Source organism: Microtus pennsylvanicus, chromosome 7 (assembly GCF_037038515.1).
Source record: "Microtus pennsylvanicus isolate mMicPen1 chromosome 7, mMicPen1.hap1, whole genome shotgun sequence".
NCBI lineage: Eukaryota > Metazoa > Chordata > Mammalia > Rodentia > Cricetidae > Microtus > Microtus pennsylvanicus.
Window position 1 is genome coordinate 76020748 of NC_134585.1, and position 23454 is coordinate 76044201.

The 23454-nt window shown below is 41.0% G+C and overlaps 1 protein-coding gene across 2 annotated transcripts in view; it reads left to right on the forward strand.

Moving 5' to 3' along the window:
• Window positions 1-23454, forward strand: part of Hs2st1 (heparan sulfate 2-O-sulfotransferase 1) — a 122985-nt gene that overhangs the window by 77247 nt on the left and 22284 nt on the right. For both annotated transcript variants that reach the window (XM_075981170.1, XM_075981171.1), the window contains exon 2: window positions 12862-13100. In XM_075981170.1, coding sequence (XP_075837285.1) covers window positions 12862-13100 — 239 coding nt within the window. The remainder of the gene's footprint in view (window positions 1-12861; window positions 13101-23454) is intronic.

A 23454-nucleotide genomic window follows, 5' to 3' on the forward strand; every position in this document is an offset into this window, starting at 1 on the left:
AGCAACATACAAACTGTGTTCATTTAAACACTGCTTTGGCCCATTCCTTTCTAGCCTCTTCTAGGCTAATTCTCACATATTAATTTAGCCCATTTCTAATCATCTGTGTAGCGCCCCTAGGTGCGCTTACCGGGAAGATTCTAGGTTGGAGCTTCATCGCGTGTGTCTGCCTGGGAGCGGGGCATGGCGTCCCTCTGCAGAGGTGTCTGCTCCGGAGAGGAGAGCTGTCGAGTCTGACCTCACTTCCTCTTCCTCCCGGCATTCTGTTCTGTTTTCTCCACCTACCTATGTCCTAACCAATTAATTGGGCCAAGGCAGTTCCTTTATTAGCCAATTACCTTCCTCCATCAGAATATCATTACAGAGGGCAAAAGGAACAAACAAGTGTAATTTCTTCCTTAATTCTCATAGCATCCTGTTGTCTGTCCTTGAGGATCAAGAATAGGTTTGAACTCTCTGACCTTAAGTCAAGGAGTCAAATCTGTGGGTTCCCACACAAATGCAGGATAAACAAAAGTAACATCTTAAAATAGTACTCTACAACAAATGCTCAAAGTAATAGGGCCTCTTTGTAGGCAGCAATCTTTCTATGGAGTGCAAAGACTGCCACATAGTAACTGTTTTCTAAGATTCTGTGTAGCTTCTTCCCTGAGGACTAGCTTTAATGGTTCTAGAATGTGCCATGCACGCTTCCAAAGGAGGGAAGCAACCAATCGTCCTACCCAGCCATGATGCCTGTTGTCTTAGTGTTCTAATGCTGTGGTGAGACACTATGACCAAAGCAACTATTACAAAAGAAAGAATTTAGTTGGCAGCCTTGCTTACAGTTTCAAAGGGTTAGTTCGTTATCATCATGGTGGGCAGCATGGTGGGACGTAGGCAGGCCTGGTGCTGGAAAAATAGCTGAGATCTACATCCTGATCTGCAGGCAGCAGGCAGAGCACCACTGGGCCTGGTATGGGCTTTTGAAACTTGAAAGCCCAACCCCAGTAACACATTTCCTCCAGTAAGGCTATACTTCCCCATGCTTCTAATCTCTTTCAAACATTTACCAACTGGTGACTAAGCATACAACTATCTGAGCCTATGGTGACCATTTTCATTCAGACCACCACACCTGTGAACTCTAACAATGACAAACATGACACTGTATTCGAAGGGTACAGTAGGGGCACACATACCTAGGTGGTAACCAATGGGTCTCCAATTAGACTTAAGGCCACTCGACAACCAACAACAAGAAGATCATGCTGGTACTGAAAACAGCCAGTTACCCAGGGCTATTGAGTCATGTCTTGGGTCTTCGAGGAGAACCTACAACCAACACTTTACTAAGCCAGGATAATTCCTAATTTTATTCTAAATATTTATCTTATACCCACAGATAATTATAGCTCACCCCTCATCAAAGAAACTTTTCTTGCAACAGATAGAAAACTACAAATAATCAAAATGCAGAGAAAAGTGCATGCAAAGTGATCACGTGATACCTGCCCCACCTGACACATCTGCACTGTACCTCCTGTGCCTAAGGCCTAGGGAAAGTCATGGAAGAGGGTGGCGAAAAGATTCAAAGAGCCATACGAACAGGAAGTTTGCTATGAGACTACATTTGGAAATACCAGAGAAGCTGCATGCACGAGTCTCATCAATATGACTCCTGAACATGACTTGAACAAGGAAGACACCAATAGACACACTAACGTGAAAGGGAAAAATCTTATGATGCTTCAGCCCTGGACAAAGAACCATGGGAATGCTGAGAGCCTGAGAAATAATCTTCCTCAGCAGAGTCCCGCTTATTGGTTATCCACAACCACATGGTCAGCCCTGAAAACAAATGGAAGTAACACTATACTGACTGCTCTGGTTATATATTTAGGAACAGGTGTGTGTGTGTGTGTGTGTGTGTGTGTGTGTGTGTGTGTGTATGTGTGTGTGTGTGTACATATACACACACACACACACACACACATATATATATATATATATAACAATTAAAGAAATAGATCATGAATTTGAGAGAAGAAAGGGTGCAAAGAAAGGATTGGAGGGAGAAAAGGGAAAATGATGTAATTATATTTTATTTTGAAAAAAATTAATATTCTGTGTAGTGTAAGTAAAATCTCATGAGATGCTGGAATTCATCTTTCTCTGCATCTTCAGCGTGTCATCTGTTTGTTCATTTATTTTGATATTTTTTGAGACATTGTTGTCTGTTTTTTACTCTACCTCCATGTTGGAACACCAAAATGTTGTTTTTACTCTTTTTACTGTTTTGGCCTTTTTGGGGAGCCCACCACCCAGCTCCCAAATAAAACCTACAGTGACTTATTATAACTTATAAATGTCCGACCTTAACTTGGTTTGTTACTAGCCAGCTTTTCTTATCTTAATTTATCCCATGTACCTTTTCCCTTTGGGCCTTTTCCTTTTCTTCTGTATATTTTCCTTTCACGCTTACTCCGTGGCTGGCTAGCTCCTAGAGTCCTCTTCTTGTTCTCCCTTGCTCCTCCTTCAAATTTCTCCTTCTGTATATTCTCTCACCTGCCAGTACCGCCTATCCTTTCTCTTGCCTCACTATTGGCTGTTCATCTCCTCATTAGACCATCGGGTGCTTTAGACAGGCAAAGAGTCACATTCACAGATTTAAAGAGATGCAACATAAACAAAAGTTACACACGTTGAAATAATTTCCTCCAGCAGGACATGGTCTCACTTGCAGCTTTGGCTGGCCTGAAACTTGTAGTTATCCTCTTGACTCTGACTCCTGAGGGGAGGGGGGATAATACACGTTTTCATTTAAAATGGTTGACTTGCTAGCTTGCATAAAGCTTCTTTTACTTTTGTTTGGATTTGTAGTTTACTCTACTGTTAGAATATTGCTATCCCAGTGATGAGTGTAGTGATGAAAGGCAAGGAGGGGAGAGAAATTAGTTCCACTGGCCTGCTAGTTGAGACACCTGGTCATTGAGATGGTATTACTGACCTAGTAAGTAATGTGTCTCAAATATGCAAAGCAAATTAATTTTCAAAAGTAAAGAGACAGTAGTTCTTAATCTTAATGTAAATCTTTAAAAAGTGAGGAAACTACCTACTCCTTGGTCTGTTTCAGAATATGAAAACAAAAATGGAATTCATAATAGGAATGGCTGAGATCCCAGCGGAAAAGTAATTATTCCACACGTGACAGTGTCATCCCCACATCACAAGCACTAATGCACAGAGGGAACAGCAAGTACACAGTATGTGCTTGGGGAATCCTCATTCCACAGCACCATCGAGGGCCTCCAAGACTATTATATATGATTCTCCCACATTCCGCAGTGAGAAAAATAAGTTAACAGTGGACTGTTAACTTGATTGCACAAGCTGTATTAATTGTTTTCATTATAAGGTTGTAAATTTGGGGCTGGGGAGGTGGTACAGGGCTTAAGAGCACTGACTTCCTGCAGATGACCCGGGTTTGGTTCCCATCACCCACATCATGCCTCACAGCATCCGTAAGCAAGCACATAGTACATATATGTACATGCAGACAGAACATTTCTATATTTAAAAGAAGTACAGCTAAAACAAATTTTTAAAATTTAGATATTTCAGATTGACTACAGTTCTTGATTTCTAAATATGATAACTCGTGTGACTATTTAAGGAACTACACTTTCAAAACTATTACTCTAGTGTCAGACTGGTACAGTGAGTCTCTTAGAACCCTGAGTCATGTTTTCAAATAATATTAAAGTTTAAAGATTTTCATTTCTGTTGTTGAGAAACTGTCATGGCATTAGTATACATGCTAAGAATTTCGCTTTAAAATAGTTAATGTACAATCAAATAGTAAAGGATCAGTAACTTTATAAAGGAGCTAGAGTCCTTGTGAGCTGAGTAGTGTGCTATCTTAACATTTATGTTAAAGCCAGGTGGTTAATTCCTTTTGCTTACACATGCATGAACTGCTCCCTGGGTGGGTAACTAAGAATAGAGGTTGTATATTGTAGAGGTTGTAAATTGGACAGATGGGACAAGACCAGGGAGAACGTTCATTGCATACGCTTGTAGAAATACTTCTTCAGAATCTCAGCAGTAGGGAAGCTGGGGCCAATGTGAACTATAGAGGAAACCATTATCTCAAAAAAAAAAAATTAAGCTGGGCGGTGATGGCACACACCTCTAACCCAGATCTCAGTAGGCAGAGGCGGGCAGATCTCAGTAGGCAGAGGCGGGCAGATCTCAGTGAGTTTGAGTCCAACCTGGTCTACGAAGTGAGTTCCTGAACAACTAAGCCGTTACACAAAGAAACCCTGTCTCGAAAAATAAAACAAAGCAAAGCAAAAGAAAACGTGTGTACTTGAGTGCTCATGATGTAGAGGTCAGAGGACAACCTGTAGAGGTTGGCTCTGGTTCTCTCAGCCTTTGCCTTTATTTGGGTCCCAGGGATCTAGCTCAGTTCCTCAGGTGTAAGTGGCAAGTAACTTTACCCACCAAGTAATCTGAGTAGTCTGTACCTTTTACTTTTAATACATGAATGTCAAATCTAAGAATTATAAATAAGATTTAAAATTTTGAGTAATTTTTATCAAATAATCTTATGTCTAAAATTTAATTTTTATTAAGATTGCTTTGTTATATTTAGATTTATTTCTAGGTTATCTTAATCCACCTACCCAAATTTAAGAAACTGGCCTACATTAAAAATAAAATGGGGACCAAAGAGATGGCTCAGCAGTTAAGAGTGCCTTCTGCTCTTCCAGAGAACCTGAGTTCAGTTCTAAGCACCCACATGATGCAGCCCACAAACCCACCCCCTGTAACTCCAGTTCTAGAGCTGATAACCTCTGGCCTCTGCAGGCACCAGCATATATGTGCATATAAACTTGTAGGCATACCCTCATACATATAAAATCAATAAAATGAAATAGCTTCAAAATTAGAGCTTTGTGTAAAAAGGTAGTCGATGTCCTGACCGCTCAACTAGTTGGGTAGCCTTGTTTTTGGATTTAGCTTAAATGAACAAACCTTAGCACAGACTCTATATTAATGCAAACACCTCCTAGTCACAGAGAACTAGAAGTGAGAGTGCACTGTTTGACGTCCTACAACTGACCATTACTCCCTCGAGGCGTTGATCTTGGGTATTAGAGTGTCACACCGTCGTCACCTGGGCTTTTGATAGACCGTTTCTTAGGTCCTGAATAAGTTCCTGCAGCATTCATTTCAGGCGGCCCTGATACAGGCTCCTATGGAGAACCTCTGTCCTGGAATGTGGTGCCTTTCAAACTCCAGCGAAACGTCGAGCTTGCAGCATGCTCGCTCTAGTTTTGAAACAGCTGCGACATTAAGTTCTAGATAATGAGCTCAAACCCAGCTGGAGTTGAGTCCTAGTTACTCCTTATTCTTGTTTTTTACTAATGAATGGAGCACCAGGTGCAGCTGCTGCACTATGGAAGATAATGCAACTTTGGACAGTCCTGGCATTTCTTTCTTGATTTTGCAAAGGCCTTAATCTTCCAGTGGTATTTATCTCAGCACTCAAAGCACATATACTTAATGGCAATTTGTACGTACACTAAAAATTGACAAAAGTCTCTGAATCATTTTGCCATTTTAATACCAAAACTAACATTCTAGCCTGATTACAAAGGTTACATTTAATTGAATCCGCAGTGTTATGTATTTTCACCACATCGTAACGACTTTTTATAATGTCTTCTTCCCAGCATTATTTATTTTGGGCCTCTCACATCCTCTACATTTTCACCTCTTTATTTTCACTCGCAAGTGGAGTGGTTCGCTACCTGAACCATTAGTCATGTGCAGTGGGTTGTACTGAGAGTTTCTGTGCCTTCAAGACACACTCAGAACCAGTATGAGACATAAAACAAGCTTGTGTGTGCTGCAGGTGCTTATCTGTCACTTTATATATTAAATATAGGTGTTTACGAGTGAACAGCATAGTAAAAACTGCTTACAGTAATCAACAGCCTTGCGGTTGTTCCTGGGAACTTATTTTGCTGTATTCCAAGCAGTTCCATTTAGTGAGGAGACCACTCAGTCCCAAAATAATCACACAAAAACTGTATTAATTAATTCACTTGTCACTTGACCCATTAGCTCTAGCTTCTTCTTGGATACTCTTCCACCTTAATTTAACCCATTTCCAGTAAAGTTTTGTCTGGCTCCAACCGGGCTACATGGCTTCTCTCTGACTCTGCCCTTCTTTCTCCCAGTATTCACTTTAGTTTTCCCCGCCTAGCTCTTTCTGCCCTGCTCTGTTATAGGCTCAAAGCAGTCCTTTATTAACCAGTGGTACTCACAGCATACAGAAGGGAATTACACATCACCTCCCCTTTTCTGTTTAAATAAAAAGGAAGGTTTTAACTTTAGCATAGTAAATTACGTATAACAAAATAATTATCAAGCAAGAATTACAGTTGCAATATTTATATCTACTTTATCTTTCATAACTAAGAAAAACTATATATTCTTCAACTCCATCAAATACTCCAGAAGGATATATTACCTAAGTAAACAGAAAGTGTATTGTAAACGACTTCCAAAACGTAGAATTGACAGAGAAATCTCACTGCCTAGACACTCACCCAAAGTTCTTCTGTACCGTTGTGGCATCCATCTTCAGCCTACAGGCCTTTCTAGTGGAGTCTTCAGAGATACCTTGTGTGTGCTTTCAGTAACGAAGAGCAGAATTCCTTCGGCTTCTCGGCACCTGCTGTCCACAGGAATCCATCTCTAATCAGACATTTATCTCCCTTGCTGTGGCCCTGAGAGGAAAGGCTGGCAGTGCCACACTGCGTTGTCGGCACTGGTGCTGTGCTCTTGAAGAAACGGTCTTGTTCCTGGACCCCTGTGTGGAAACAGTGTTCTGTTGCTTTGAACCTCTTTGTGTGCCTCTGTGACGATATACTAAGTGTATATTCCCTCTCCTGGTGTGAGAGGTTGTTGTCAAGCCCGCTTAGGCTGCAGGAGTGAACTGTTTTAAAACCAGAGAAAAGAAAGCATATTCCTGGTATAGCTCTCACAATATTGTTATGACTACTACCCAGCCACTCACCTCCGGCCCCACTTTGCTCTCACCCCTTCCCCTATGTCCAAGCTTCCTCAGAGCCATTTCCAGAGCTTTGTGCATGATTGTTAGTTCAGTCCTTCTCCAACCCATTCCACCCCTTTTGTCTTCCACAAAAAGGACTTCCTTCCCCCCACCCCCCTCAGCCATCTCCTAGGGATCCTTGTGTATGTAGTCTTCCTGTTTTTGCAGCTTCTGTCCCATGCTGCATAGACTTTCCCATAGACGGTTTCTTGGTATGTCAGCAAGGCTGATTTTAAGCTCCCTGAGCTCAAGCGATGCTCCCTCCCTCAGCCTCGCTAGCACTGGGACTCTAGATGCTTAACTGTGCTGGCCCATTCAAGATTTTGTTATAAACTTCATCAGACTTCCCAACATGGGCTCTTCTCCAAAATCTGAAACAATATTCAAGCATTGATAATTAGTTAATAAACCTAGAGCAAAAATGACTTGACTGGTTATAAATGGTCACGGCATTCTTACTGCTTAAAACTGCACAGAAATGTTGTGACTGCTCAGTTCATGAAATTAATTCTTTTTTTAACATACAGATATATATTAAGGGGCAAATTTGGATACATATGCTGTGGGAGCTCCTTCGGCCAATAGCCTTTAAGATACCAATCCACTTGGGCGTGGTCTCTTATACTATAGATGCATCTGTAAGGCATGTACTCCCTCTCTTGCTTCTGGCTCTCATGTCTGTTCCTGTTCTCAGAGAGAACTGTGATCTAGGACAATGATCTGGTGGTCTCCCCTAAATAAATAACCCTTTGTTATACGTAATTCTGAACTAGTGTGGGATTATTTTGTATCTTCGCCATCATACATAGATATAAGCATGGGCATTGGGGACAAAAGGAGGACATGAAGTGTGGCTTCTCGAGCTACATTGTCCCAAGACAAGCTTGTCTTCATATCACTGCATAAAACACAAATGTGTTAGACCGCTATGCACTTACTCCCTTCCTTCTTAGCTGTTGTGGGCCCACTTTTACCTCTGGTTTGTTTTGCTTTGCTTGCTCTGTTATGAGCTTTGTGGAATTTCGTGTTTATTTACCCCAGAGAGTCCTGATTTCAGCTCTGTTCTAGAGTCCTTTCTGTTTCATAGTTTGGTCCTCACCCAAGGATAATGTCTGTATTATCAACAGGGACCAACAGCTTTACCACACTCCACCCGACTCCACCCTCCTGGAGAGCTTGCCTATACTAATGACCTTAAAGACCTCCTCCTGTTGAGGCAGTCCACCTAGGATACTGCTACAGAGACGGGGCATCCTTTGCTTCACAGTACTGGGTGTTTCTCGATGCCTTTATCCTCTCTCTGTATGCAACATGATAGTCTAGTTCACGTACACTCGGATGTACGTTAGTCTTTAGTGTGGGCTTAAAATGTCACGTACTGTCCCTGTGCCATTGAATACAAATGTCTTAAGAACTGTCCTTGCTTGTGACTTAAGAAAGTAATTACTGCGTTTTAATAGGGATGTACTTACTCTTCTTGAATACAGCTTTATGCAGTATTGTCATGTACAGATTCTTTTGAAAATTAGATGAATTTGTGTTCATTTAAACACATGGAATTGTTCCTGGCCCCAATGTAAGTGCAGTATTTTTTTCAGCTGCTTCTCTTTACTGCTGTTATGTAATTCCGTATTCATCATAATAATGTGTATTATTAACTGCTACCCCTGCTTTGTGCTGTCCCCCGTTTGTCATCACCATGCTTGAAAGCAGCCCCATCCTTTCAGGCTCAGCGTGTTCAGCGTGTTGTCCAGACCACTTCTTCCCCCTTCTCAGGTTTGGAAGTATTTTGTTTTCAGAACATTTGTTACAGCGACATTCATTCAGCTCTGTACGAGATGGTAACTGAAATAGGAACACTTAAATACATCTCTAAAATTTGAAAAATAATTTGAGATATAATGCTTTGTTAAAAATTCGTTAAAAAGAATGACTGGACTAGACTCCATTATGCTTCAGAATATCCAAGTCATTGAAGTGAGGAAAGAGCAGTGATTGTAGTCAGCACTTGAATTTTTTCACAGTATTTTACCTTTCTCAAATATGTATGTGGCATAATTACTGACTGATATAGGGTAATGAAGGCTATTTTTCCCCACAAACACTGTCTTTACTGTCTGTGTAGTGATCTACCACCAGCAAGAGAAAACTGACTTGTTTCATAAAAGTTCATGAACAGTACTTAGAATATTGTGCAATTAATGGACTGTTAAAATGTTATGAATTTAAGAATTATTTTGCTTTGGCTTTGATTTTTTTAGCATTAAAAATCTTGAAATAATGATGCACTAACAGGAAGTTCCACAGATAATACAGCATGTTTTGCTTTTTAGTTCCTAGAAAACAGTTGAGTACTGTCCATCTGTTTCACTAAAATAACCACAGAATGCTTCATAAGTTCCAAAGTGAAAAACATTTTCTGTAAGGAACAGTTTTAAAGAGTATACCTCGGTACTGTGTCCTGCAGGATTAGCGCTAAAGTTGTGACGCTTCTCTTTTAAGTACAGTGAGAAAAATACTAAATTTCAGCTAGTGCAATGTGGAGCACAGACTCTGGGGTCAGACTGACCTGGAGTTGTGTTCTTACATCAGTAATCAGCCCGCAGTCACGTCCTTGACGTCAGTTTCCTGACTGAGTGGAGATAATAATGAACTTCTTGGAGAATAAATTATGAGGCAGTGTTGCAGAATATTTCTTAGCTATGCAAAGCTGTGTTGCATTTGTTTACATTACTGCATGTTGTTTAACTTTGTAAAGAAATGTTTCATTTGTTTAATTATGCCAAGATATGTTACTGTTTTACCTTACCTCCCTAAGGCACCTGATTGGTCTACTAAAACCTGAATGGCCAGTAGCGAGGGAGGAGTTATAGTTGGTACTTCCAGGCAGGCACAGTAAGTAGGAAGAGGAATTTAGGATTGGGGGGCAGGGGACCAATCAGACAGACAAGGCGGAACCAGGAAAGTAGGACCTACAGAATGTAAGAAAGGTAAAAAGCCCCAAATCCAAATGTAGATAAGTAGAAACAAATTAAATTAAGTTAAAAGAGCTAGCAGGACAGGCCTAAGCTAAGGCTGAGCATTCATAACTAATAATAAGTCTCTGTGTCTTTATGGGGGAGTTGGTTAGTGGTCCAAAGAAAATTCCAGATACAGGTCCAGTACAGAGGTGTGCTCTTGAAAATAGGTGGATTTTAAACTCAGGGTCAACCTAACTCAAAAACAAAGAATAGTGCATTTTATAAACCTTTTGTTTTTGTCTTTAATATTATTAAAATGAGCTAATATTTTAAGAACTGTATCTTGTACTTTTCTAATGATAAATTTTTATGTGAAATTCACATAAATTAGCTGTTTTAAGCTATTTAAATTTAGCTGAACGTTCCACTAGCATCTAGTGTGTTCTCTAGGTCACATCTAGTATGTTACAAGCACTACCTCTGTTTACTGTCATAAGTTTCTAGGAATATCTACCTAGGGGTGGAATCGCTAAGTCATAGTCTGTACTTAAAATTTTGAGAAATGTAAAAATGTTTTTTTATTGTAATGCACTTGCAGTCTTACCAGGAATGTAGTGAGTGTTCTGTCTGGTTTCTCTGCTTCCTCAAGAACACTGCTTAATAGCAGCTGACACAGTGAGTCTCAAGTGGGACTTCATTGTACTTTTGTTCTGCTTTCCCCATGACTGTTCCAAGCATCTCTTTATGGGTATTTCCATTTGTGTATTGTCTTTATTGATTAAATGTTATTCTCGTGTGTGTATGAGCTCCAGATTTCTCCTGTACTCTTGTTTTATCTTATCTCACAAATATTGACACTTTATTTCATTTGTAGTCACTTTAAATGTCTTTTTGAGGCCGGGCGTGGTGGCGCATGCCTTTAATCCCAGCACTTGGGAGGCAGAGGCAGGCGGATCTCTGTGAGTTCGAGACCAGCCTGGTCTACAGAGTTAGTTCCAGGACAGGCTCCAAAGCCACAGAGAAACCCTGTCTCGGGGCTGGAGAGATGGCTCAGCAGTTAAGGGCATTGCCTGCTCTTCCAAAGGTCCTTAGTTCAATTCCCAGCAACCACATGGTGGCTCACAACCATCTGTAATGAAGTCTGGTGCCTTCTTCTTCTGTCCTGCAGGCATACATGCAGACAGAGTATTGTATACATAATAAATAAAAAAATATTTAAAAAAAAAAAGAAACCCTGTCTCGAACCACCCCCCCCCCAAAAAAATTCTTTTGGCATTTTATTTTCTGTTCTGTGTTTTTTGTTTTCTGGACTCTTGGACACTGTTGTGTGTCTCTGTTTTCTGCATTCTTGTGAATTTTTTTATAATTACCTTTTACCCTGGAATATTTCAAGTACAGTATTTTTGTATAGCTTTTTTTCAGAGTTACCTCTTTCATTATATAAACATCATGTTTCCCTTTATTGATGTCATTTTGCGAAGTGACAGGAAGTGTAGAAATCCCTGCTCCATTTAGGCCTTTTTCTTCTCTTTATGACACTGTGTTAAGTGTTTGCTATGCATGAATTGCAAACCAAAACTCATACTTTAATTTTTGCCTTCCTTGCTTAAGTACACTTTCAAAAACTGAAAAGGAGGGGAGTTCATTATTATCCATTTGGGAGTACTATCCATATTTTTACTCGCCAAATTTTTTACTTTGTATTTAAAATTTTTGAATTTATATATGAGTGCTATATTTACATCATTTCCAGCCTTCCTTTTCCTCTCTCCCCCCTCCAACTCCTGTGTTCATCTACTCCCTATCAAATTCATAACCTCTTTAATTATTATTTTACACACACACACCCCTTTGGAATCCATAATCCATTTAATGTTGCTCATTTGTGTGTTAGGGATGACAGCATGGAATTAGATAATCTATCTAGGGCTTATTACTAGAGAAAACTGATTCTGATGTCTCAGTGTGGTGGAGACAGCTTGTTCATTTCCTGATCGCCCAGACCCAAAATAACCACACAGAAACTATATTCATTACACTACTTGGCCAATAGCTGAAGCATATTTCTAGCTAGCTCTTATGTCTTAAATTATCCCACTTCTATTATTTTATATTTTACCATGAGGCTCATGGTTTACCAGTAAGGATCCTGTGGACAGGCATCTTTCTCCTTTGACAGCTACATGGTGTCTCTCTGACTCCACCTACTCTCTCTCTACATCTGTTCAGATTTTCCACCTGGTTTTACTCTGTTATGCCATTGGCCAAAAGCAGCTTCTTTAATGACCAATGGCAAGAAAACATATTAACAGTATACAGAAGGGAATCCCACATCATCTTAGCAGCCATAAATTCCCATATATGCCTTCATCTTGGGGTAGGACCTGGTGAAATTTCCCCATACCCAGTGGCATATCAATTGATGCTGTCATTCTACAGGACTTGATTAAGTGACCAAAATTTTTTAGATAATATGGATACATCTTCCCTGTCATATATGGAAGACACTATCTCACAGTAGACGTCCTGGTTCTCTGACTTGGAATCTTTCTGCTGTTCTGTGTTGTTCCCTTAGGTGTAGGGATTGTTGGAAATGTATCATTGGCATTAGTCGGGTTTTTTTTTTTCCTGTAGTGTGGATTTCTGTAGCTGTGGATTTCTGTAGTGGGATATACAGGCTTTTGTGTAATGGTTAATTTTGGTGTGCATTTTTTTTTAATTTGTAAGTTTTCTTATAGTAAGGTGTTTAAAAAAAAGGTAAATAACTTAGTTTGGCTCTTCTTTTCCTTACAGAAAGGGCAATTGCAAGACATGAAGTCCGGGAAATTGAACAGCGGCATACAATGGATGGCCCTCGGCAAGATGCAGCTTTCGATGAAGAAGATGATATAGTCATCATTTATAACAGAGTTCCCAAGACTGCGAGCACCTCCTTTACCAACATCGCCTATGACTTGTGTGCGAAGAACAGATACCATGTTCTCCACATCAACACTACCAAAAACAACCCAGTAATGTCATTGCAAGATCAGGTAATTATCACGTAGGGAACACGAAAATGCTTTCTGGTGTCCCCTCAAATCTGGTGTTGCAGGGGACGAAGTGACTTAAAAGGGAGATGAGCCCTGTTGTCAGTTTTTGTGGGGAGGGAACAACCAACTTCTTTCTGAATTTATAATCTTCCAAATACTTGACATATTTTCTTCCATATAATCCGTAGTCAAGTATTTGTGAAATAAGCAAACTGATAAATGGCTAGAAGTTTTGGGCACAGCTTTGATATTCTTCCATATGGAATCCCTCGGTTGTTGGTGGTTTTGAGACAAGGTTTCTCTGTGTAGTCCTGGCTATCCTCAAGCTAACAATGTAGACTAGGCTGTCGTCAAGCTCACAGAGATCCACGTGCCTCTGCCTCCCAAGTGCTCCATTACAGGTGTGCACCGCCATGCCCAATGCTTGGTTGTTTTGTTTTTTTTTAAACTTGATAAGATGCCTGCAGCAAAAGTTACTTTATCGTCTCAATTTACTATGAGGAAGTATTGGCTCGATACTTGTATGCAGTTCTTTATAGCTTCCTGAGTTTCATCTTTGGTAACTCATGTGCATATTAGCCACAGATTAGCCTCCTGGAGAACAGACTGTGGCTGGTGTCTTTATCAAAATCTTATCTTTTGATTGTCAGGAGTTTGGGATGATCGGGTGGATAGGTACCTTCATAAAATAGTATTTTAAAGTACAGGAGATTGTTAAATGAAATCTAGTTTATTCATCTCTTTCAGAAGTAGTTTACACTTTTCCACACACGTGCAGTGATGACTATAATTATAAATTTCTCATTGTAAATATTGAAGATGATGGGTATTTGACCATCATAAAAAGAAACTAAAATCCTAGGTGATCCCAGATACCACTGAGTGGCTTCAATAGCCAGCTGGTATCCATTATCTTTCTGCAGCTAGGGCTTCAGCTGTTCGGAAGCAACGGAACTCGTTTTGTTATGGACTTGAACATTTTCCCAGTGGTAAGTGCATCTATAGCCCTTATACTAAACAGGGAGGGAAGAAAACTCATACGGGTTTTGAAGACTAGTGGTAGATACATATCACCTACCCATCTACTTTTTGGTTGTCTATAAGATAATTTATTTTACATAGAACCCAAAATATATGTCTGTTAGCTAAAACAATTTTCTGTAAATAAAAGGAAACACAAGCTTTTTTACGCTCTTGGTTATTTAAAAAAAAACTCACAGTACTGTATATCTCAAGGGACAGCCTACTAAATGTTAATTTTGCATTCTGCGTAGTGGGTTTGCATTTTTGCATTTCATATCTTACCTTGATTTAAAAGGAGCATGTCAGACCAATGTCAGATTTCCTCAGCAGTATTTTTTATGATTCACTTGTTTGTCCAGTTTTTACTTATTTCGTGTCCAACCTTCCGAAGTTTACTGGCAGCTACCAGGCATCTGGCAGTGACATGCTTGCTTTTTTCCGTCAGGAAATGTGAGTGTGGAGACACTCGGCACACATGACATTTATCAGCACCGTGGCTGCATTTTCCAGTTGCATTTGGATGGGCTCCAGCCTCTGCTTTCCTTGCAGCACTTGGTATTTGTACGTAAGGAGGGCGCAGAGAAGCAGAAGTGCTGGCCTAAAGCAGTCAGCTTGTATAGTGAACAGCACTGAGAGGTTTGTTTGGTTTTTGTTTGTGTTCTTTGTAGACACTTTAGGGAAGTGGTCTTAAGCATTAAATGACATATCCCAAATGTCAGCCAGTAACTCAAAACCTGGTCCTAATTAGGAGTGGCTTACACAGACGTGTCCTCCGATACAGCATGTGTAATGTTTTCTCATCTCCTGTGTAGAAGCCGTTTTCTATAAACAAACCATGTTGGGGCTCCCTATCATTAGCATGGCATGTTTAGAGTGTTTCCCTTACAACCCAAAGAGCTTCATCTGAACGCAAACTTAAGACTACGTTACTCTGAAGTCAGCTTTTAAGTATTCCATATTCTATACTATTGCTCTGTTTTAATGTTATATCATAATATTCAGCAAATTAAGGAGAAATTACGGGTGGTTTTAGACCTCTCTAAGCAAATAGCTTCAAATCTATGTCTGACTTTAGTGAATGTGCTGTTGTACAGACCCTCCATTTAAAGCCCCAATTTCCTCATAAAAAAGCTGTGGCTGTGATAGGAGACCCTGCTCCTTTTGGATGCTCATGTATCGAAATGGAGCTCCTCCAATCCAATCCAATCCAGTCCTACCCAATCCAGCTCATCCCGCCCAGCCCAGCACTGCACATCATGTATGAACCATACTAGGCACCAATTCCTTACATGCTTAATTACTTTTCTCTTAGTTTAGAAGCAAAACACTAAGCATGTCTAGTCTAATACAAAGCTGTTCAGTGGGATGACAGCAATGGCCTCCTAGCCATCCTGGAAAGTTACCAGCTTTGCTCTCAAGTGTGTCATTTACCTTACTGAACATGTGATACATATGAAGATTGTGCCACAGTCTTTGGGAGAAATACCAATGAAATGAAAAGCCAGGGCATGTCTTTGAAAGAGATTTATATAATTGACTTGAGAGCCTAAGACACAGAATCAGAAATTGAGGATAATGGAAACATCAGTGATGATAATCTCACCAAAATGCTTTACATGGACATAACTGAAGAAAGCAGACATTCATGTCTTAGAACATCCTGGGAAACAACTTCCCCTTTCTTTGCTGAAGTTCCAGTGTTGTGACAACCAACAGGACAAGGTGCTGGGGTAGAGGCTCAGACTACAGGAGACTAAGGTGTGGAAAGCAAAGATGTGAGATCTGTATGTAGTTGGACATTTGATTTAAAACAATAAGGTCTTTGTTCATAAGCAGTACACACTGTAAGAATGAAGTGTGGGTGTGTGCTTTTCTCATGTACTTGAGAACAGTGAGTATGTCTACACATAGAGACAGCACACTGGAAGTTGCAATATATTAACAGTTAAGGATAACTGTCTAGGTAAGCAGTTTGAATGTTGGCTCCATACCGTTTTGCCTTTTCCATAGTGTAGAGTTTGTTGCTTTGGATGGCTTCAAATATGCAGGGATGTTCTACCTTAGCCTCCTGTCTGAAATTAAGCAGTTGGGACAGTTGAAGAAGAAAGGTTTTTAAAGAGGAAATTAATAGAATATAAAGCACAAGAAACTAAGTGATTAAAATGAAGTGACTTTTGTTAGAGTTTGGTTTTTGAGGTGGCCTTTAATTCAGATGATTAAAAAGAATTGGCAAGGACTGGAGAGGTGGCTCAGTGGTTAAGAGTGTTGATTGCTCTTCCGGAGGGCCCAAATTTGATTCCCAGCACTCATCTTACCTCATAGGCATTGGTAACTTCAGTTCCAAGGGATCCAAGTTCCTCTTCTTGCCTCTGTGGACACCAGCATGCATGTATACAGACACACATGCAGCCAAAATACTCAAACACATAAAAAATAAAATACCTTTTTTTTTAAAAGAGAAAGAATTGCTGAGAGACACAGCTCTTTTAGGTAAGAACAGTAGTGTGATTGGCAGCATCCTGTGTGTTCCTCTTAAATACAGTCTCTTCTCATATGCCTAGTTGATTATTTGTGAGCCCTCTTGGTTTAAACATTTAAAGTATCCAGCCCTATAGGACAACACATTTAGATATTTCTATTGTATATGCATGTGTGTTTTGTTAACTTACTCTCCAGCTTACTCGTGCTCATTTTCATTAGAACCTAGATAGTTTGCTATGTTAACTTCTCTGAGCAACATGGCAGGTAAGCATTTGGAACCTTTTATATGTAAGCTAATCACTGGTCAAAGTGCAGGTTCTTACTCTGAAGACCTAAATGGAGCTTGATGTTCTGAATTTTTAAAAAGCTTCCACTTGATGCTACAATTTGAGGATCAGTGATTTAGAACGCAGTTAAATGGTATACAAAGACACATTGAGGTCATTCCAGAAAGTTTTATTTATCTTTAAATTCATGTTCTTATTTTCCCTACAGCACCCAAATTTCTTATCTACTAGATACTAGCCTTTTGGCTCATTGACTGTATGAGCCTTCCTCACTTCAAGACCTCTGCTCTTACCTTCTTGTAGAATAAATTTCTCCTTCAGTTGTCTTCATGTTATCCTTTTAGTGTCTTGAACCTTGACTAGTCATCCTGTGCTATATTAAATGCTCCTTCCAAAGTATTGGAACGACATCACTCCTGGTACTAATCAGTTTATAAAATTAGGTTACATATTGGTTTTATTTCTTTTTGTTTTCCTCTACTGTACTGTATTGCCTTTGAGGGCAGACATCTTGCTTGTCCACTATTTGCCTCATGCCTTGTGCCTCAAATGGGTAACCAAGACATTGAGGATAGTTGATACATTGTTAAATGATGAATGTGCAAACAAATGAGCCAGCCTAGATTTTGGTGGTAGTCCTTAACTGACCACAGCACCATGGTTCCAGCTATAAGCAGAGTAAATCCTCTGATGGAAGGTTGATATTTCTTGGGTGATTTAGGACTCTTGAGCAGCTCAGGTCTGAACCTCAGACTCTGTGCCCTCTGTTGCAGCTGAGCTTAGACTTTTTCTGTCCTCTCACTAGTTTTCCTGAGTATAGAAAACCTTCTCTCTGGTTTAGCCTTAAACAATATGCCTATGGCTAGACAAGAAATGTTTATTTAAAGTAAATTTATCAGTAGGAATTGGTGAATAGTAATTACTCAAGTTAATAGTAGTCTTAATCTCAATAGATAGTAATTACAAAGTTGGAAGCATGCCAGGGCATTCAGGGATACCCCAGTCTTTCAGATAGCAGAAGGAGCTCTTTTGTGATTGAAGTCAAGCCTGTCGTGAATGTAGGCCCAGATACTGTTCATGCAAAGGTGCTTTCCTAGCTCTTTCCTTTAGAATTGGTTCAGGTCCGATTCAACAAGCAAATAAATCATGGACCACCACCTACATTGCTTGTGTTTTCCCTAAAGGTGTCTTGTGATTACTCGCTAGCCTGGCTCTGCTTGAGTTATAAAACCCGACAGAAGTCATAGTTTAGAATCTGCTCCAGGCTAGCCATAAAAACATTATTTTCATGTGCTGTATCTAACTACCCTTTCCAAACCATCCTTTTTGATAGCATGCTTCAGTCAGAGTGTGGAAACTTTTATTTGTATTCTCTCTTCTCCCTCTGCCAGTGTCCAGTGTTTTCAGCCTCCTAAACGTCATTTGATGCTGTTGGGTTTTATTGCCCTTCGCCTGGTATAAAAGGAAGAATCTGTAAAATGCACTGGGTGACTCAGCCAGGCCCTGTGGGCAGCATGCCCTGGCATGGACCGCTAAAAGAAAATAAATGGGGAGAACCAGCATGTGGTGCGGGAGTGGGAGGGCGGAAAATAATAGGTGGGGAGCGGGGACCAGGTGGGTGGAGGAAAAGTGGAGATGGAAACGGGGAGCATTTGGAAACTAGAGCCTAAATATTAAACATGGCTAAAAGGAAAAGCGGCTTGACAGATACTTTCAAAGGGAGGCCATCCAAGCTGACCTTTTCTAATGGCTTACTCACAGCATCTCCATGAGACAGCTTGGGGCGGGGTTGAAAGTGACCTGTGTAAAGGGCACTCCCCCATGCTCCAGCTGTGTTCCAGAAGGGAGAGTGGGAAGCACCACTTAGCCCTGGTCCTAGTTAGGGTGTCTGTTGCTGTGAAGAGATTCATGGCTGTAGCAGCTCTTATAAAGAAAGCATTTAATGGGGGGCTGGCTTAGAGTTTCAGAGGTGCAGTCTATCACCATCATGGTAGGGAGGGTGGCGGTTGGGGAGATGGTGGTGAGCAGGTAGACATGGTGCTGGAGAACTCTACATCTTGATCCAAAAGCAGCAGGAAGTGAACTGTCTACACTTCCTCCAACAAGACCATACATACTCCAATAAAGCCACACCTCCCATTAGTGCTGCTCTCTTTGGGAGCCATTTTCTTCCAAACCACATACCCTTCCTGGGCTCCAAAGGCTTGTAGCCATATCGTAATGCAAAAATGCGTTCAGTCCAACTTCCAAAGTCCCCATGAGTATAACGTTTTCATACTATTTAACAGTTTGTATGCTCTTGTAAAGTCAAAATCAAAAAGCAGACCACATACTTCCAATATATAATGATAGAGGATATACATTACCATTCCAAAATGTAGAGGAGAGAGTGCAGTGAGAAAATACTGGACCAAAGCAAGACCAAAAACCAGCTTGGCACACTCAAAACTCTGCATCTCCATGTCTGATGTCAAAGTGCTCTTCAGATCTCCAACCCTTTTCAGTTTTGTTGACTATAGCACCCTTCCTTTTCTTGGACTGGCTCCACTCCCTGTTAGCAGCTCTCCTCAGTAAGTATCCCACAGCTCTGGCATTTTCAACGTCTTGGGTTCTTCAAGGCAATCCAGGCTTCAACTTCACAGCTTCATACAGTAGCTTCTCTGGGCCCCTGTTCAGGAAAAGCCCTGACACATGCCTGACTTTAGTGGTTTTCCGTAGTTGCAAAGGCAAATTCCATAGCCCCTTTCCTCTATCTTTAACGTCAGAACCACGTGGCCAAACACACCAAGTTCTGCTGATTGCTGGGTCTGGAATATGACCCCTTGTTCAGTTGCATCTACACTAGCTTTCTGTTTTCCATGGTTGCCTTCCCTGCCTAGGTTTGGCTGTTCTGGAACTCACTCTGTAGACCTGGCTGTCCTGAACTCAGAGCTCTGCCTTCTGAGTGCAGAAGACTTTTATTTGTTCTGGCAGTAAAGGCATGCATCACTACACCTGGCTCTTAAACCTTTTCTTAGATTCCTTTTTACATTTTGGAAACTTAGCTGGGTGGGATCTTGCCCTTTATTACATTTCTTAATCTGTTTATCTCCTTGAGCAGAGAATTTAGCTCCATTTGACTTCCTGGTGCTCCTTTTCTCCACAGATTTTACATTTCATATTTACCTTTCTCAGCTTGCTCCTTTTCATTAGAAGTCTTCATTTGAGTCACCACTGATAGCCAGATTTCCTTTGCCAACAGAATTAATCCAAGTCTCTTCACCTTAGCCCCAGGCAGACTTCTGACAAGGGCAAAAGGCAGCCACTTTCTTCACCAAAATATCACAAGAACAATCTTTAGGCAACATACTGAAATTCTTCTCATTTGAAGCCTCTTGAGACAGCCCCCCCCCCCCCCCCCAGTTCAAGATAATGTGGTTTTCGGTGTTCCTTGAAAAGTAAAGACTACAGGATTCCCTTGTTCTTTTCTACCTCTAAAACTCTGGTTCACTAATAAGTTCAGGATTGGATATAGCATAATATTCATGCCTTTTCTCTACGCCTGCCTCTAACAGACTGGAAGTATTTTAATCTGAACTGTGTGTGAAATGCGTGCTTGTAGTAGACTTAAGCCCTCACTGGAGAGGTAGGGGTTACAGAGAATGAGTACAAAGTAGACAGGGTTCACTGCTTCTGCACCCTCTTTGTTTTGTGTACTGTAGTAGCTGGTGTGATTACCAAAACACCTGCTGGATTTCAGTGTATTGTTTTGTAACAGTGTGAGGATAACCTTGCCCAAGAGTTTCTGTAGCCCTCAGGCCTTCTTTGCTAACACCACAAAACAAGCCTCACATTAACAAAGCTAAGAGCTGGTTCCTAAGCCCATCCTTTCTGAAAGGCTGTTCTTCACTGTGGTTGGGTGTGAGCAACAGCACCTCCTGAAGGGTTATTAGAAGTGCAGAATTCCAGACACTGCTTCAGAACTGCTGCATTGGGATCTATCTCCACAGCAATTCTGGGTGGCTTGGTTTGCATTTTCAAGTTTGAGAAAACTAACAGCCGTCTAACCCAACCTCCTGAGATTCCCCATGTTAGAGAGCACAGGTGGGACGTGTCATTTATCCTCAGAATGCCTCAGGTTCCTAGTGACCATCCTAGGAATGTCTGGGGGTAAGAGAGGACACTTGGAGTGTACATCTGACTCCTGTTTCTGTGAGTCTCTTACATGTTCTACTCCATGTTTGTGTGCTCTGGTTCTCTCTGACCTCTGCGTTCTCCAGCAGCATTTCCTTAGAATTTCATCTAGCTCCACTTTTGGAAAACATCTGAGTTTCTGAGCATGTCTTACGCCGTGAAAAATTACCTCTTTTTTCCCTTCGTCGTCCTCCTCTTCCTCTTTTTCCTCTTCCTTTTCTTCCTCCTCTTTTTTTTTTAAAATGAGTGTATTTATTATAAGTGTTTTGCCTGCATGTATGTTCGTGCACCATCTGCATGACTGGTGACTGTAGAGGCCAGAAGAGAGCATCAGATCCCCAGGAACTGGAAGTACAGGTGGTTGTGAGCTGCCATGTGGATGCTGAGAATCCACCCAGGTTCCCCTTCCTCTGGAAGAGTAGCCAGTACTCTTAACCACAGAGCCATCTCTCCAGTCCCTCTTTATTTTTGGTAGAAATACTTGATTTACATAGGACCCAACATAATTAGTATTACAAACACATTTCATGTTGTGCATGATTTTGGATTATCTAATACTTTATTTTTCACTTGCCATTTTATATTTTTATTCTACTTGGTGCTGACTTTAAAGAATGAATAGGAAAGAGCACAAGAACCTCATACACATACATGTATGTATGCGGCTCTTAATGTTACTACCATTTGCTTCAGTGTATGAGTGTATGAGTTAATAATGTGTCCCTTAAGCCTAAACTGTCCAGGACCTTGTTTTATCCCGTGGACGTTTCCCGACTTGTGAGCTGCACTTGTCGTGTCCTTCCTAACTTCCCATCAGGCTCCTGGAGAAAGCACTCATCCTCACTCACTGCGGTAATGTCAGAAGCCCAAGGGCAGATGCTGTAGGATAGGGCCATGCAACTCGGGCCTGATGTAGACGAAAGGCTGACACAGTGTCAGCAGTTCGGACGCTGGTCTTCTGGGACTGGTGTCGCAGCCTGCCATCCCTGCAGTGGAGAGCAGTGGCCTTGCTGTGAGTATCTCCTCTCCAGAAGGGAGTCCTGACCAGTTCCGGCTTGTTGTGCGGACTAACTGCCTTTGAGAAATTGTGGAGCTGCTGGCACTCAAACTCTTTAACTAGCTGTTTTCTCAATTCTTTAAAAATAATTAAGTGCACTATACAATTTTTCGTGTTAACTTTTTGTGTACTTCCAATTCTAGTAAATTAAGAAGTATTTAGGGGCTGGGGAGTTGCTCAGCAGTTAAGAGTGTATAGTGCTCTTGCGTAGGCCGTGAGTTCAGTTCCCAGTGCCCACCTCAGGCACTCACAACAGTACAAGAGATGCAGCCCTCTCGTGGATTCGGTGGTCACCTGCTGCCACGCTCACATGGCACAGACACATGCAGTGACACATATTTATGCATCATTTTTAAAGTTAAAAGGATATAAGATATTTGAATATGTTAAATATTTTAGTTTGAACTAGTTTGTAAGTCCAGTCTTTAAAATCTGCTTATAATCATCATCTTTAATCATTTTGGTAGTCATATTTTAGTTTGTTGAAGCATAGAAATGTCTTTTTTATAATCACTTTTTGAATAATATATCATAAAAGATGATGGAGGAAGGTCATTGGCTAAAAAAGAAAATGCTTGGCTCTCATTGGTTAGGAGATAGGTGGGAGGAGTAAACAGAACAAAACGCTGGGAGGAAGAGGAAGTGAGGTCAGACTCGACAGCTCTCCTCTCCGGAGCAGACGCCTCAGATAGACGCCATGCTCCCCGCTCCAGGGAAGATGCACGCTATGAAGCTCCGGCCCAGGATGGACTTAGGCTAGAATCTTCCCGGTAAGACCGGTGCTATACAGATGATAAGAAATGGGCTAGTCCAGGTGTGAGAGTTAGCCTAGAAGAGGCTAGGTAGAAATGAGCCAAGCAGTGTTTAAATGAATACAGTTTGTGTGTTGTTATTTCGGGGCAAAAGCTAGCCGAGCAGGCTGCTGGGGTGTTGGGGACGCAGCCCCGCCGCTCTTATTACTACAAAAAGAAAATATTTAATATATGGAATGAGCAGGATATGGTGAAACACAAATAAAACCCCTTGGAAGGTGGTAGCAGAAGTATCAGGAATTCAGAGTCATCTTTGGATGCACGATGAGCTCTGTGCTCACCTTGGTTTCATGAGATCCTTTTTTAAATTTACACACACACACACACTGAATTTCTTACATTGAAATGTTGCTTGCAAACTTCACTGTATATTGTTGATACTTTTATGTTAACTTGATAAAGGGTAGGCTCGTTGGGAACAACACCCCCATGATTGGCCTGTAGGCAAGTCTAGGGCTGTGGGCGCATTTACTTCATTCATGATGATGTGTGCAGGCCTACGCCATTGTGGGCAGCATCAC